Source organism: Cherax quadricarinatus, chromosome 55 (assembly GCF_038502225.1).
Source record: "Cherax quadricarinatus isolate ZL_2023a chromosome 55, ASM3850222v1, whole genome shotgun sequence".
Lineage (NCBI taxonomy): Eukaryota > Metazoa > Arthropoda > Malacostraca > Decapoda > Parastacidae > Cherax > Cherax quadricarinatus.
The window spans coordinates 14,536,987-14,553,487 of NC_091346.1; the positions used below are offsets into that span (position 1 = coordinate 14,536,987).

Sequence of the window (16,501 nt, forward strand, 5' to 3'; positions counted from 1 at the left end):
TGCACAAGTCTTGGTCAGTCACGGCTGAGCTGAAAACAGCTGCACAAGTCTAGGTGACTATGAACAGCAAGTGTTAGGAAACATGCTCGATTGCTAGTGCACTCAACTCACACATTGAGGTCTGGGGGTCGATTCCCAGTACAAGTAATAATGATATATCTTTATTTCTACATGTACATATACAAGGTATACAGACCATAGCTGACATCAATGACTTTCTACTACTATATAGAAAGCCGCTTGTTATACTGAGCACTTAGGGCAAATTAGGTCAATTTTATCCCAGGATGCGACTCCCACCAGTCCAATAACACCCAGGTACCCATTTTATGTTGATGGGTGAACATGGACAGCAGGTGTCTTATGGAAACACGTCCCTAATGTTTTCCAGCCGTACCGAAGATTCGAACTCCGAACCTCAGTGTGCGATAGCGATCGAACTACGGGACACCCTGTAAGTGGTAACATTAGGACGTGTTTCCTTAAGACACCTGCTGTCCGTGTTCAACTATCAGTAAAATAGGTTTCTGGGTGTTAATGGACTGGTGTGGGTCGCATCCTGGTTCAAAATTGACCTAATTTGCCCAAAATGCTCTGCATAATAAAGGACTTTCTATAAAGTATGTCATTGATGTCAGCTATGGTCTTGTATACCTTGTACATGTACTTGTAGAAATAAAAAATTATTATTATTATTATTATTATTATTATTATTATTATTATTATTATTATTATTATTATTAGTAGTAGTAGTAGTAGTAGTAGTAGTAGTAGCAGCTCCTGGTTCTCTCTCTAGGTTAACAGTCTACCTACTTCACGAGGCTACATCTAGCCATTACACCATCATGCTGATACTTATATTTTATAATGTAAACTAAGTTTAGACACCTCTCAGTGTCTAGCCTTGATAGCTAAGATAATTAAGAAGGACCCAGATCCAACAAGTGACATTGATTTCATTGGGCTAACGAAACATAAATCTGCAGAATGCACTACATACATTTATGTCCATAATTTCTATGTGCCCTCAAACCAATTCTAGAACATTTATGTTTCTCTTTGTAAAATCAATAAAATATTATTTTAAATGAAAACTTACGTATTATTGCTACACTAATATTACCAAATATAAAATAGTTAACGTATAAAAATTTCATTTTCTATGGTAACTTATAGAAGAAAATGTTTTACAGTCAGCAATTTTATAGATAACTCTATATTTCAAAATGAATATATTTTTACCCCTTAGTAAATAAGTAGGTTTATTTAGGCACAGGTACACATAAGTGTAATTTCATGGCTTAACTATTCTATACATTTAATACTTCGAAAGCCTGCTATTCTGTCAATATTTTGTTTTTTAGATAGTTGAATTCACATGCTAAGAAGTGTTATCTCTATGGTCTGAGCTTGCTACCATCTGCAGCTCATAAGACTGCCATCCCCACGAGCCCCTTTGAGGCGGGGTAGATGGCAGACCAGAGGCCTAGCTTCTCCCTACGAGCCCCGTGAGGGCGGGGAATGTGGCTAGGCCTGGGGACACTTGGTCCCAAAGATGAGGAGGTACTTGTACCTCCTCCCATGGGAGACTTAAGTCTCGAGACACTCCCCAGATAGGGAGCCAAGGCCGGGTCACCACTACTTGGAAAAGACCCGGGCCGGGAGAATACCGGCGAATAAAAAAAAAAAAAAGTGTTATCTTGTACCAGCTCGTCTAAAAGCACCTAGAAAGTCAGTGCATCGTCAAGGACTATCTGTCTTATTTCCATTGGGGTTCTTTAATCTTGTCCCCCAGGATGCGACCCACAACAATCGACTAATATCCAGGTACCTACTTACTGCTAGGTGAACAGGGACAGCAGGTGTAAGGAAAGACGCCCAGTGTTTCCTCCCGTGCCGGGGATTAGACTACGGACAGTTAGTGTGTGAGGCGACAGCGTTGTCGACCGATCCACGGGCTCTCCTTACCTGTCGTAAGATACTCTGACAATATCTTTGTTTTACTACCCAACGCGTTTTTATATCCAGACCGTCTCCAACAAAAGTCATCCATGCAGTTCACATCTGAACTCGAAAAAGAGGGAAGATTCCCGTTTGTTGACGTCTGCCCATGCAAGTCTACGGTGCCCCGTGGCCTGGTGGCTAAAGCTCTCGCTTCACATGGAGAGTGTCTGGTTTCGATTCCCAGCAAGGGTAGAAACATTGGGAGTGTTTCTTTACACTGGTTGTCTATGTTCACCCATCAGTAAAATGAGTAACTGTGTGTTAGTGGACTGGTGTGGGTCGCATCCTGGGACAAAACTGACAGAAATTTGCCCGAAATGCTCTGCATAACAAGGGGCTTTCTATATAATATTATGCCATTGATGTCAGCTATGAGAAGGAAAAAAAAAAGTCTCAGCGGAAGCTGGCTGCATTTGGTCTTAGAAATAATAATAATAAAAAAAAATTCACATCAATCAAAAGTTAAATGAGGGCCCATGAGCTAGAACTCATCCATGACAACACAAATAAATAATTACACATCAGAATAAATTTATCAGAGAGATAATTTAAACATCAGAACTGTACAGTATTCCTTATTTATTCAGAACAGATTTTAATTGCTACAGAGTGCACAAAAAAAAAAAAAACAGTGGAAATAAATACGTATTCTCACACAAATTAAAAATAAATTAATAATGACTCTACAAACCAAACAGATAGCATTGCAATAATTTTTTTGGTTACGAAAAACACTACAATAGATCAAAGTCAACTTACATATACATTACTTGTGTAATGGATAAGTCGTGGTAAGTCTTCACTCTATATTTTGCAATAAATTTGTGTGGTAGATTTGCAGAAAATGTACTAGCGGTATTTTTAAAACACGTACATAAAAAATTCGCCATTAAACGAGCCTGGAATACTATACAGCAATTGTTGATACTTTATTAAGTAATTTAGTCTAGGAGACTCTTCAAGTGACTTACACTTTATTAACCTAATTTATCCTATAAGTTTCTTGTATATTATTGCACTATAACTTTATTTCTTTTCTGCAGTATACAAAATATAGCTCACATCTAATAAAATACTGATTAACAATATTTTATTACCATACGATCTATTGAACATGATAATACTTTCCAAGGATGTTGCAGTAGTCGATAAATCGGCTGGTTTTCTTGTTGTATTATCTAAGGAAACAATACTTAGAGATAGTTTACTGTATCTGTTGTGTTGTTCCAGGAGTCGACAGAGTTCCTGCCGGTGTTTAAACATGTCTTTGTGTATTCATTTTCGATGAGCAACATTTTTTTTCCAATTGCTGTAGTGGCTGAGCTTAATGTACTTATAATATCCATGGTAGTTGCCTATGTTAAAGTATCCAAGGTGGTTGTTTTGTTTGTAAAATCCATTCTCGTTGAATTTGTTGTAATGTCCATAGCGGTTATATTTGTCATAGTATCCATGGTAGTTGTATTAGTTGCAGTTTAGCTGTTGTATACAAGGCGTTGTATATTTTATTATAAAGGATGGATGCGTGCTCATGATTCCTCAGTGCTAAACTATTTTAATATATGAGGATTTGATCTACCTCTTGTACTGACCAATCTTTGATTTATTTAACTTTTAGTTACATAGTGCTTATGAAAGGTAAGATCTGTGTAGACAGTAGAAGAATATATTGATTTCATTATCAACTCAGATGTGCCCGTCATGGTCCTAGTGCCAAAATAGTTATCACTGAAGAAGAAAGCAGTTGTTCTCTTTATAGAAAGTGTTTTGGGAATTAGACAAATTGCCTCTCTCGTTCAGGTAGTGGGTGGTCTTATAAACGTTGTTGTGGTTGTAGTTGTTGTTGTTTTCGTCGAAGTAGTGGTAGATGTCGTTCTTGAAGTAGTTGTTTACGTTGATGTCTTCAAAGAAGTGGTGGACGTCGTTGTTGTTAAGTGGTAGTCGTCGTCGTAGTGGTGGATGTCGTCGTTGTTGAAGTGGTAGTCGACGTTGTCGTTGTCGAAGTAGTGGTAGATGTTGTCGTTGTTGAAGTGGTAGTCGACGTTGTCGTTGTCGAAGTAGTGGTAGATGTTGTCGTTGTTGAAGTGGTAGTCGAAGTTGTCGTTGTCGAAGTAGTGGTAGATGTTGTCGTTGTTGAAGTGGTAGTCGACGTTGTCGTCGTCGAAGTACTAGTAGACGTTGTCGTCGTCATTACCGTGCTGGTTGATGTGGTTGTCGCCGGACACGGGGTTAAACTGTATGTCACAACACTTGGTATTTGGGTCATGGCTCCTCCCAATCCTTGAATTTGAGTAGATAGACTGCCAGCTTCTGTATATATAACACTGTTTTCAGCGAACAGAATGGCCAGAGTAACCTGACAGGTGCAAAGAAGTTGCTGAGCAGCTGAGGAAAGTGCAGAAGTTACTGGCGTAGACCCGTTTATTACCGAACCTGTTATACCGATGACAGTTTTCTGTGCGGTAACCATTTGCACCGTCAACGAGTTTATAAGACCTGGGTTTCTGTCATAGGCTGCACCAGGAAAATACGATAGGGTATTTCCAATACCGTTCAGGTCATCATTTACGCTTCGACGTTTTCTCCTCTTCCCAAGAGTGGCAAGAATACTCAACAGAGTTGACAGTTGAGTAGCAAGGCTCTGAATTGTCACAATAGAAGTATTTATGGCTGTGAGAACTTGGATTAACGCTTTCAGATTACTAATTATAACACACAGAGACCCAGAACATGTAGTAGTAGTTGTTGAAGTTGTGGTTGTCGTGCTCGTTGTGCCTGTCGTAGTTGTAGTTGTCGTGCTGGTCGTAGTTGTAGTTGTCGTGATGGTCGTAGTAGTTGTCGTCGTGCTAGTTGTAGTTGTAGTTGTGCTTGTCGAAGTTGTAGCTGTCGTGCTTGTTGAAGTCGTAGCTGTTGTGGTCGTCGAAGTTGCAGTGGTCGTGCTTATTGACGTGGTAGTTGACGAACACGGCGTCACACTAAACGACACAGCACTTGGTATCTGCGTTGTCGTCCCTCCCAACCCTTGAATTTGAATTGATACACTGGTGGCTTCACCCCATATAAGAGAGTTTTCATTAATGAGAGTGATTAGAACGGATTGACAGATGCAATAAACTTGCTGAGTAGCTGAGATGAGTCCACTAGTGGCTGGCGTCGTCCCATTAATTACCGAGGTTATTATATCTGGCATACTCTGTGTTGCACTAATCACTTGTATTGTCAGTGAATTTATGATAGCTGAGTTCCTGTCATAAGCTGCAGCTGGAAAATCTTCTATGACGCTCCCAATGCTTAGAATGTTATCAGATATTGCACGACGTTTTCTTCTCCCCCCTAATGCATTAGCAAGGGCGGTCAAGAGCGCTGCAAGTTGAGTTACAAGCGTCTGAATTGAAACAATTGCACTGTTCAAGGCAATAATTACTTGAAGGAGTTGTCTGAGAATAGTAATTAAGGGACATAAAGGTCCAACACATGTAGTAGTAGTAGTCGTAGACGTAGTAGTTGAAGTGCTGGTTGACGTAGTAGTTGAAGTGCTGGTTGAAGTAGTTGTTGATGTGCTGGTTGAAGTAGTTGTCGATGTGCTGGTTGATGTTGTGGTGGAGGTGCTGGTTGTAGTGGTAGTCGATGTGCTGGTTGACGTAGTGGTTGACGTAGTGGTTGACGTAGTGGTTGACGTAGTAGTTGACGTAGTGGTTGAAGTAGTGGTTGAAGTAGTGGTTGAAGTAGTGGTTGACGAAGTGGTTGAAGTGGTGGTTGAAGGAGTGGTTGAGGTAGTGGTTGAGGTAGTGGTTGAAGAAAGAGTTGAGGTGCTGGTTGAAGTAGTAACATTGACTGATGTTGTAGTTGTGCTACTTGTTGTTGTTGCTGTTGTTGTTGTTGTAGTTGTTGTTGTTGTGGTTAGGCTACTTGTTGTGGAACTCGTGCTTGTTGAAGTAGTTGTAGTTGTGCTAGATGTTGGGATACTCGTTGTAGTTGTGGTGGTTGATGTAGTTGAGGTAGATGTAGTTGTGTTAGTGGTAGTTGTGGTAGTGGTGGTTGTGGTAGTGGTAGTTGTGGTAGTGGTAGTTGTGGTAGTGGTAGTTGTGGTATTTGGAGTTGTGGTAGTGGTAGTTGTGGTAGTTGGAGTTGTGGTAGTGGTAGTTGTGGTATTTGGAGTTGTGGTAGAGGTAGTTGTGGTATTTGGAGTTGTGGTACTGGTAGTTGTGGTATTTGGAGTTGTACTGGTAGTCGTGGTACTGGTAGTCGTGGTATTTGGAGTTGTGGTACTGGTAGTTGTGGTAGTGGTAGTTGTGGTATTTCGAGTTGTGGTACTGGTGGTTGTGGTACTGGTAGTCGTGGTACTGGTAGTCGTGGTACTGGTAGTCGTGGTACTGGTAGTCGTGGTACTGGTAGTCGTGGTACTGGTAGTCGTGGTGGTCGTACTCGTCGTCGCTAAAACAAATAGAATATATCAAGAGACATTTTCATATACTTTGGATAAAAAGAAAAATGATAAAAACTAATATTTTTTTCTTTACTAAACATTTTAGACATATTACCCCTAAACATTTGTTCTTTTCATTAACTCGTAATGAAAATTCTGCCTCTGGAAAGCTACTCTTCTCCATTGCAAAATTTCGCTATGTGAAATAAAGGAAAACGATCTTTAACTTGTGATGTTTTTGTGTATTAACGTTAAGAGAAAACTAGAGGAGGGTTTGTTTTTCAGTTGGTAATTTGGGTATTTGAAATAAAATACGCAGTGAATAAAAATGTTTTTAACTGTCTGATATACTGTGATATGTGTTGCACACACACACATACACACACACACACACACACACACACACACACACACACACACACACACAAATTCCTCTTCCATACAGAAAGTCTTCTCTACACCTTGAACTCTGAAGACCTCACGTTGCTCTAAGTTCACTCCTTCACACACCGTAATAATGTAAAGACACAGTAATGAAGTCTTACCTGGATAACAACAGAAGCACTTGGCTCCCTTGCAGTCATCCTTGTCGACCCATCCCTTACAAGACTTCTTCTTATCTACACAATAACCACCACCAGCAGTACAGTGCATCGTGGGCTTGCAAGCCTTGGCACAGCAGACACAAGTTTTCTTCATGCAACCCTTGGGGATCTGTCGCTCCTTCACGTCGCACTTTGTCTTACACACACCCTTGTGTTTAGTACACTTCTTTTTTGGTTTAGCTGCGCAAACTGTTAAGAAAAAAGGGCTTTATTAGACACCAACAATACATCTCATGTACACAATCTCCTCATACATAAATGCACTCTCATGAACGTCATTAGTGTACATGTAAAGTTGTTATCCTTTATATTCCAGGCATAAATTAACTGGAGCAACAGACTGAAGAGAGAAATAATAAATAATGAAAGCACTCGTGGTTCCTCCAGGGATGCTGTGGGACCAAAGCTGAGTAACAATAACTTTCACACATGAGTGGTAAGACTTTTATGAGGGAAAGATTATAAGAAAAATGTGAAAAATACCATAAGAGAGTTGTAACTACATACCCGGAAACAGTGTACAGGTACAAATTAGAACGGAAACTGAGCATAAATGTAGAAATTAGAAGAATACAAATTTAGAACCAGGATAAATGTACCTGAAGCCAAAAAGCAAGTGATTTTTTCAGAGATGCACTTGAAATTATGCCTTCACAGCCGCAGCGAAGACTGACTAAACAAAATAGGAAGTAAAGTAGCTGACAGAGGTATATCTGTGAGACTTGACAACATATCCTCTTGGGAACTCTCTGAATGAGCTGTGAAACAGGACGACATTCCGGAGATATTAAATGACAGTCCTATATCACTAAGATTTTTCCCTGTACAAAATAATGGTTATCAGGATAAGGATACTGTAGCATCTGGAGAGGAGAGACATTCTCAGAAGACACGAACATTGATTCAGATATGGGAACCCATTGCAGCTGAATAACAAAGTTAGAGATAATTAAATAGAGAAGGAAAAAGTTGATCTTACGCTAACCTGAACACAAGAAATTATCTAATATAACATGAAACTTCACCAGAACCTGATCCAGTAGCCATAATAGAAATCAACTGCGAGAGAAGAGGTGCTTCAGGTCAGAAAAAAGGTACTTACAAAGCAGTGAATGACGATATAAAAAGAGGTGTCAGGAGGGATGAAGGTTATTATGTGGGATCCTCGAGGATCAGTAAATGACCAGCCAAAGAGGATCGAGTACTATGCTTCTGTTTCCAGACGAAATTACACTATAAAAAAGAATGTGAACAGGAGAGGGAGTAAATAACTTCATACAAAATAACTTAAACAGATTGCAGAGTCTATCAGAACTGTGGCTGCTGGAATTCAATCAAAACACGTTCAAAATTACACAGATTTGGGAGACGGATTACAAGTGATAAGAGAAACAGCAGACATGGACGAACAGAAAGAACAGAAGTAAGTGCAGATGAACATTGTTCTGAAGACATAACCAGATGAGCGCGTGTGCCATGTCTTTGGAAGTATAAGTGAGACTTGCAAATCTCATCCAAAATTTTATAAACCTGAACAAGAATCTTTTAAGATTCTACATATATATATAACAAACAAAACTTGTAATATGCAATAACAGAAAATGGAAAAGGTGCAAAAATTTGGAACCAGACTAGACGTAGAGCTAAAGGTTTTATATTATATGAAGACACTTAAGAAACTAAATCCAATAAATGAATGAGAGGAGAATTAAGAGGGATACAATTACAGTGTACAAGATTCTTGGGGAGGATTATATTGTGTAAAATAACGAAAGACTATGAAATTTGTGAAGCAGAGACAGTGGGTGACAGATGGAAACTAAAAATGATAAAAAGTTACAGAGGTTTCAGGAAGTGTTCTTTCAGTATTATGGTAGAGGAAAAGTGTCACGAAGTGGATTTCAAAGTGGCGGCAACCAACGACCACACACCACCAGCAGGCACCACCACCACACACCACCAGCAGGCACCACCACCACACACCACCAGCAGGCACCACCACCACACACCACCAGCAGGCACCACCACCACACACCACCAGCAGGCACCACCACCACACACCACCAGCAGGCACCACCACCACACACCACCAGCAGGAACCACCACCACACACCACCATCACCACCACCACACACCACCAGCAGGCACCACCACCACACACCACCAGGCAGGCACCACCACCACACACCACCAGCAGGCATCACCACCACACACCACCAGCAGGCACCACCACCACACACCACCAGCAGGCACCACCACCACACACCACCAGCAGGCATCACCACCACACACCACCAGCAGGCACCACCACCACACACCACCAGCAGGCACCACCACCACACACCACCAGCAGGCACCACCACCACACACCACCAGCAGGCACCACCACCACACACCACCAGCAGGCACCACCACCACACACCACCAGCAGGCACCACCACCACACACCACCAGCAGGCACCACCACCACACACCACCAGCAGGCACCACCACCACACACCACCAGCAGGCACCACCACCACACACCACCAGCAGGAACCACCACCACACACCACCAGCAGGCACCACCACCACACACCACCAGCAGGCACCACCACCACACACCACCAGCAGGCACCACCACCACACACCACCAGCAGGCACCACCACCACACACCACCAGCAGGAACCACCACCACACACCACCAGCAGGAACCACCACCACACACCACCAGCAGGAACCACTACCACACACTGCTAGAAGGAACTATCACCACACACCACCAGAAGGGAACTACCACCACACACCACCAGAAGGGAACTATCACTACACACCACCAAAAGGTAACTACCACTACACCCCACCACACACCACCAGCAGGCACCACCACCACACACCACCACACACCACACACCAGAAGCAGGAACTATACCACCACACACCACCACTACACACCACCAAAAGGTAACTACCACTACACCCCACCAGAAGGAAACTACCACTACACACAACCAAAAGGGAACTACCACCACACACAACCAGAAGGTAACTACCACTACACACCACCAGAAGGTAACTGCCATCACACACCACCAGAATGGAATTACCACCACACACCACCAGAAGGGAACTACCACTACACACCACCAGAATGGAATTATCACCACACACCACCAGAAGGGAACTACCACTACACACCACCAGAAGGGAATTACCACCACACGCCAGCAGAAGGGAACCACCACCAACAAAAGGGACTACTGCTGTAACACTTACCAGAGAGACAACAGTGACAAGACTTTCCCTTGCACTTGCCAGACACAATCTTGGTCTTGCACTTTCTCTCAGAAGTGCAAAACCCGCCACTTTTCATGCATTTTTTGGGTGTTTTGCAGTGTTCTTTCTCCTCGCTACCGTATGGAGGACGATGATGATTCTCCCCGCTACCGTGTGGAGGACGATGATGATTCTCCCCGCTACCGTATGGAGGACGATGATGATTCTCCCCGCTACCGTATGGAGGACGATGATGATTCTCCCCGCTATTATGTGGCCTCTTCTTTTCATTCTTTGCTTTTTTTAGTTTACCATCTTTTTTACTGTTTACATTCTTGTTATTCTTTAGTTTTTGGTTTCGTTTCCTATTCTTTTTATGCTTCTTTTCCTTTAATTTTTTTGTTTTCTTTAAATTCTTTTTGTTTTTCGATTTTTTGGATTGTCGACTTCCACTCTTCTCTGCTTTATGGCTGTTCTTCTTCTTATTGTTTTTCTTTAATTTCCTTTTTTCCATTTTTTTCCCGTGCCCTTGGTTTTTATCTCTGTCCTTCTCCTTTGGTTTTTCTTTTTGCTTCTTTTCGGCAGCTGTCTTCTGTTTCTTTCCCTTAACTGATTTCTGTTTCTTTCCCTTAACTGATTTCTGTTTCTTTCCCTTAATTGATTTCTGCTTCTTTCCATTAACTGATTTCTGTTTCTTTCCCTTAATTGATTTCTGTTTCTTTCCCTTAACTGATTTCTGTTTCTTTCCCTTAACTGATTTCTGTTTCTTTCCCTTAACTGATTTCTGTTTCTTTCCCTTAACTGATTTCTGTTTCTTTCCCTTAACTGATTTCTGTTTCTTTCCCTTAACTGATTTCTGTTTCTTTCCCTTGACTGATTTCTGTTTCATTCCCTTAATTGATTTCTGTTTCTTTCCCTTAACTAACTTCTGCTTCTTTCCCTTAACTAACTTATGTTTCTTTCCCTTAACTGATTTCCGTTTCTTTTCCTTAACTGACCTCTGTTTTTTTCCTTTAACTGATTTCTGTTTTTTTCCCTTAACTGATTTCTGTTTCTTTCCCTTAACTGATTTCTGTTTCTTTCCCTTAACTGACCTCTGTTTCTTCCCTGAAGTTGAATTCCTCTTTGAGAACTTCGAGTCTGATTTCTTTTCTTTGACTTTCCTGCGATGCTCTTTTCCTCTTCTGTTTTTCATAGCCTTTTGTTGTTTAAATGCATTTATTCTTGAGTTGCGATCAAGTGTATCGTACATTTTCTTTTTCACATTTCTTCCTTTCTTTTCTCCCTTGGCGATCAGCTTGTTATTCGGGCGACTCATTTTTTTCAAAGTCTTTTTAGCACCGTCAACTTCACTGCCGTGACTCCTGTTCTTGACGATGCTTTTGCTCTTACGACTCCTCGTTCCATTATTCCTGTTATTCTCACGCTTTTTGCTTGTTTTCCGTCTTCTTTTCTTTGCCTTTTTCACACTTCTACGCCCATCCAGGTTCTTGACACGGTTACGCTTGCTCGCTTCTTTGTCAAGGCGAGTATCTGCGTCGTTATTGGCCGTGTGTCGTTTTCTCTCCATTCTCGTACTTCCGCGACTCTTCTTCCCACTTCCTAAGTGGCTTTTATTGTTGCGTTCACTGCCAGTCTTCATTTGGTTAGCGTTCCCACTAGTTTTGACAGAGTTCCATTTTTCATGGTCAATGATTCGATCTCTGACAGCCATTTTGGGTTCACTGTCAGATCTGACATTGATCCTCTTGGGTTTTACACCATCTCTTCCTCTCTGACTCTCTGATACATCCCGTTGACCAACTACACTTTCCTGAGTAACATAAAGTTGTGATTATTTTTTGTGTGTATCCAAAGTGAGGTTAAAAGTGTTTACAAGATAAAATAATGATATATATATACAATTAGCACTTTATCTTTAAAAATAACCAGTGTAGATTCTAGTTGAAATTGTTGGACAATGTTTCCGATAAATCTAATATTTGCAACAATTTTACAATTTAGAACATGATAAGTGATAAATTGTGTTTGAGCACTCTGGAAGAGGTGGTGGTGGTTGTGGGGATTTTGATCGTAGTGGTGGTGATGGTGAGGGTGGTGGTAATGGTGATGGTGATAGTGGTAATAGTTTATTCTTGAGTAAACAGGACACGAATCTCTATACGAGTCTGTAACTAGTTCAGCATGTAATGGCTTAACAAAGCTAACCTTTAAACCCCATTAAAAAAAGGAGGACCACTCCCTAGTAGTATTTTAAGATGACAATAACCTACAATCTAACCTAAATCTATAGTGAAGGAGATGCCACATGATCTTTATATCTAAAAATGACTTAACATACGGAGAGTCATAATACTGATCATTGCTAGACTAACCAAACTTCACAGTAGCCAAACCTTATTCTTAGACTAATATTTTGAAATTATATGTCTGACACAAGACAAAGTAAATTTCCGATTTTCCTTTTTAAATTGACGTTTCTACAGAGAGATTGTTCACTTTGTATGTTCAATATTATCCCAGTCTGTTTTTCTTTTTATTAGATGACATCAATGATGTGTTGGATTTAAACCCTATCTACCACACTTAGTTTAATAAATCTGCATTTGAATCAAGATCTCTTTAATTTTTACAAATGAAGTAAATATTGTCTATATACATGAGGAAACATTTCGAACATTTCATTGTGGATATGTTACGTTTTTTTTTTTCATCCACTCCAAACACGTGTGAAGTGAGCAAGTTTTTGCTCATGTGTCATTAACTACAACTTGTAGGTATTATATACCAGGTTTTGACCATCAGCGAGTGTATACTAAGCGTTAGTTACTTTATTGTGTATATTGGATAAAGACAACTCGAAGATTACCAAGGCTTCGTGTGGACTGCACAACTCCGAAAAAGAATCAAGTCTAAAAAAAAAAATCCGTAATGTATAGACTGTTAAAGGTGTGTGACAGGATTTTATACTGGCACAAATAAGTCACTTGATTCTTCAGACAAATAATTCCATTTGTTTAAAACTCGATGAAAGAAACAGAATTTCACAAAGGGTGACTGAAACTATTTACTTTATTATTAAACCACTCTTGGGTTCTGTCATGTAAGATAAGATAAGATTTCGTTCGGATTTTTAACCCCGGAGGGTTAGCCACCCAGGATAACCCAAGAAAGTCAGTGCGTCATCGAGGACTGTCTAACTTATTTCCATTGTGGTCCTTAATCTTGTCCCCCAGGATGCGACCCACACCAGTCGACTAACACCCAGGTACCTATTTGCTGCTAGGTGAACAGGACAACAGGTGTAAGGAAACGTGTCGGAATTTCCACCCGCCGGGAATCGAACCCGGGCCCTCCGTGTGTGAAGCGAGAGTTTTAGCCACCAGGCCACCGGGCCACCTATTGTTGTTTAAATGCTTAAATGTTTAAATGTAATGAAACAGTTTTGGGCTCAAGACTTATCTCGTGGAGACGAATGAGGGAGGAACTGTATTGAAATTTTTGGCCTGTAATGCAGGTCTCTTCAGTCAGTGAATAACATAGTCCACTGACTGAAGAATTACTTCCACGGGAGACACATCTTAGTAAACGTTCTCTATGTTAATTATATTTATCTTTACTATAGTTATCACCTTTTTACTTGTAAATATGTGCTAGAATTTCAAGTGTGTTATGTGTGTGTATCACAAGAATAACTTTTGCGAAAGATTAAAATATTTTATCTTTCAGACAGGTTATGTGTCCTGAGAGGTGTGTGTATCACAACATATATACAGTGTGTTCTGTGTATGCATCACAGCATATATACAGTGTGTTCTGTGTGTGTATCACTACATATATACAGTGTGTTCTGTGTATGCATCACAGCATATATACAGTGTGTTCTGTGTATGTATCACAACATATATACAGTGTGTTCTGTGTATGTATCACAGCATATATACAGTGTGTTCTGTGTATGTATCACAGCATATATACAGTGTGTTCTGTGTGTGTATCACAGCATATATACAGTGAGTGTTATCTTTGATATACCATTTTACTAACTATTTTTACTACCTATTTTCACTTACTGTTTTTTACTTACTATTTTTACTTACTATTCTACTAACACAAAGGAGGAAACTAACTCAGGCCTTGACCAGTGTTCATAGTGTTAAAAATAAGTCTTATTACCTTGTTTATTATAAAGTTTATTATAAATTACGGAATTTGTGAGGTGCGAATCCACGGTTTCGTGAGGTGCGAATCCACGGTTTCGTGAGTTCTTTATGGTCTCTAAAAAAAAAAATTTTTCTTGCAAATTATGGAAAGAAGAAAGCTAAGTAGATGTCTCAGTAGCCAAGAGGCAGTTTACCTGCACCATCAGCAGTATATAGCAGAGGAAAGCCGCTGTAACGAGAGCCTTCATGTTGCACAGGTGGATCAGGAACTGCAAGACTGAAGCAATACTTGTCCTTGCTGACTGCTGCCTGCTGCTACTGCTGCTACTGCTGCCTGCTGTTACTGCTGCCTGCTGCTACTGCTGTTACTGCTGCCTGCTGCCACTGCTGCTGCTTCTTGTTACAAGGAACGATAACACCAAAATTGGCTGAAACTTCTGATAAAGTTATGTTTGGAGGAGCCAGCGAGCAAAAAGAAAATATTTTGGAGTCACAGAACTCCCACAATCGCTTCTGGACAGCGACTGGAGAGCTCTGGTGGTTCTTACTCAGTAATACGAAGCTTTTATAAACTCAACACACCCCTGCAACCACCTGCGTTACAGGTGCAAGGGTAGAACATCGCCCTTAGCAATAAGATGCATGTATTTATTATACACATAATTGTTACATTTGGCTTTGCCAGCGAGCTGATGCCATGTTAATATATTCATTTTGGTTAATTTTGAGAATTTTGAACAATTATTTTGGTGGACGAAATGACGTGGAATATATTTTTACAGGGACGAGAATTATATTGTTCAATAAAAAACTTGTTTTGCAATTTGTGTTTTTGTTTTAGTACCAAAATATACAATATAAATACCGGAATTTAGGTGACATATTTTTATAAAAAAAATAAAAAAAAATGATATGTTAAATTGCCCGCGTAAAAATCACGTGAATTGCATTAATAAAAACATTAAGGCTGTTATCTGATACTGATTGAAACTGGTAATGCACAAAAAAACTTTCTAACACTAGGAAATGAAAGAAACTTTAATATTCTTGCTCTCATTTGCAAAAGAAGAACACTCGATGTTAGTGAAGATGAGGAGGTTAACAGTCAGGTCAGGATTGTGGGATCATCACATTCCTATGAACACAATAATAATAATAATAACAATCAAGGAATGATGACTCTTCCCACATATCATGAACACAGGTATGGTATGGCCTGTGAACCTGGTCGTAACGGAATTTAAAGGGGAGCAAACATAACTTAATGGTAGCTGACTTGCATTTTCCTTCACCAGGTACAAATTGCCAGCATTTACAAGTATGTATACTATGTACAGAGGTGGACTAGTAAGTGTACCACACCGTGACAAAAGATGGCAGAAACACAAGCCAGAAGATGCACCGTGCTCAACCAGCAACCCAGGTAAGTCTGTCAATTCGCTTGGCACAGGGGAACCACATTGCTTCAGCTTTGGTGGGCTTTTCTGTGATTGGCCAGTGAACCCGGTTCACTGGTCAGGAGGCAGCCTATATAGGAGTGTGACATACACCGAACAAATGTAACATACTCCTAGCATGTCCCATCATATTATCAAACTCAATGAAAATTCAGCTATGTAAAGGGAAGAGTTAAATTATGATAAGTGCACAATCCATACCAAGGACGGGGATAGAACCCGCGATCAGAGAGTCTCAAAACTCCAGACCGTCGCGTTAGCCACTGGACCAGCTAGCCACAATAAGATTCATCCAGCTAGGTATATTTCTACACCATAGGAAGGTTAGCATAGGCACCACTGTGACCACAAATGCAAGTTTTTACAGACGAATCTCCAGCTAACGCGACGGTCTGGAGTTTTGAGACTCTGATCTCGGGTTCTATCCCCGTCCGTGGTATGGTTTATTTGCAATCGTGTCATTACGATTTCGTGAGTCATAAGTGCACAATGAACGGTAGTGATGACAGGTTGAAAACATCGCCTCACGATCAACAGATTTAAGATGCAATTTTTCCCTCTCGTTATAACAGAAAACCTACAGTTTAAAT

The 16,501-nt window shown here is 40.5% G+C and overlaps 1 protein-coding gene across 1 annotated transcript; it reads right to left on the minus strand.

The window, feature by feature from the left end:
* Positions 1 to 3,893: 3,893 nt before the first annotated feature.
* Positions 3,894 to 15,007, minus strand: LOC128698993 (axoneme-associated protein mst101(2)-like). Its single transcript, XM_070096965.1, has 6 exons — positions 14,649 to 15,007; positions 10,292 to 12,104; positions 6,976 to 7,224; positions 6,244 to 6,438; positions 4,433 to 5,367; positions 3,894 to 4,172 (listed from the first exon to the last, which is right to left on the minus strand). The coding sequence occupies exons 1-6, from the start codon at positions 14,700 to 14,702 to the stop codon at positions 3,894 to 3,896; spliced, it is 3,525 nt and encodes a 1,174-aa protein (XP_069953066.1). The 5' UTR covers positions 14,703 to 15,007.
* Positions 15,008 to 16,501: the final 1,494 nt, after the last annotated feature.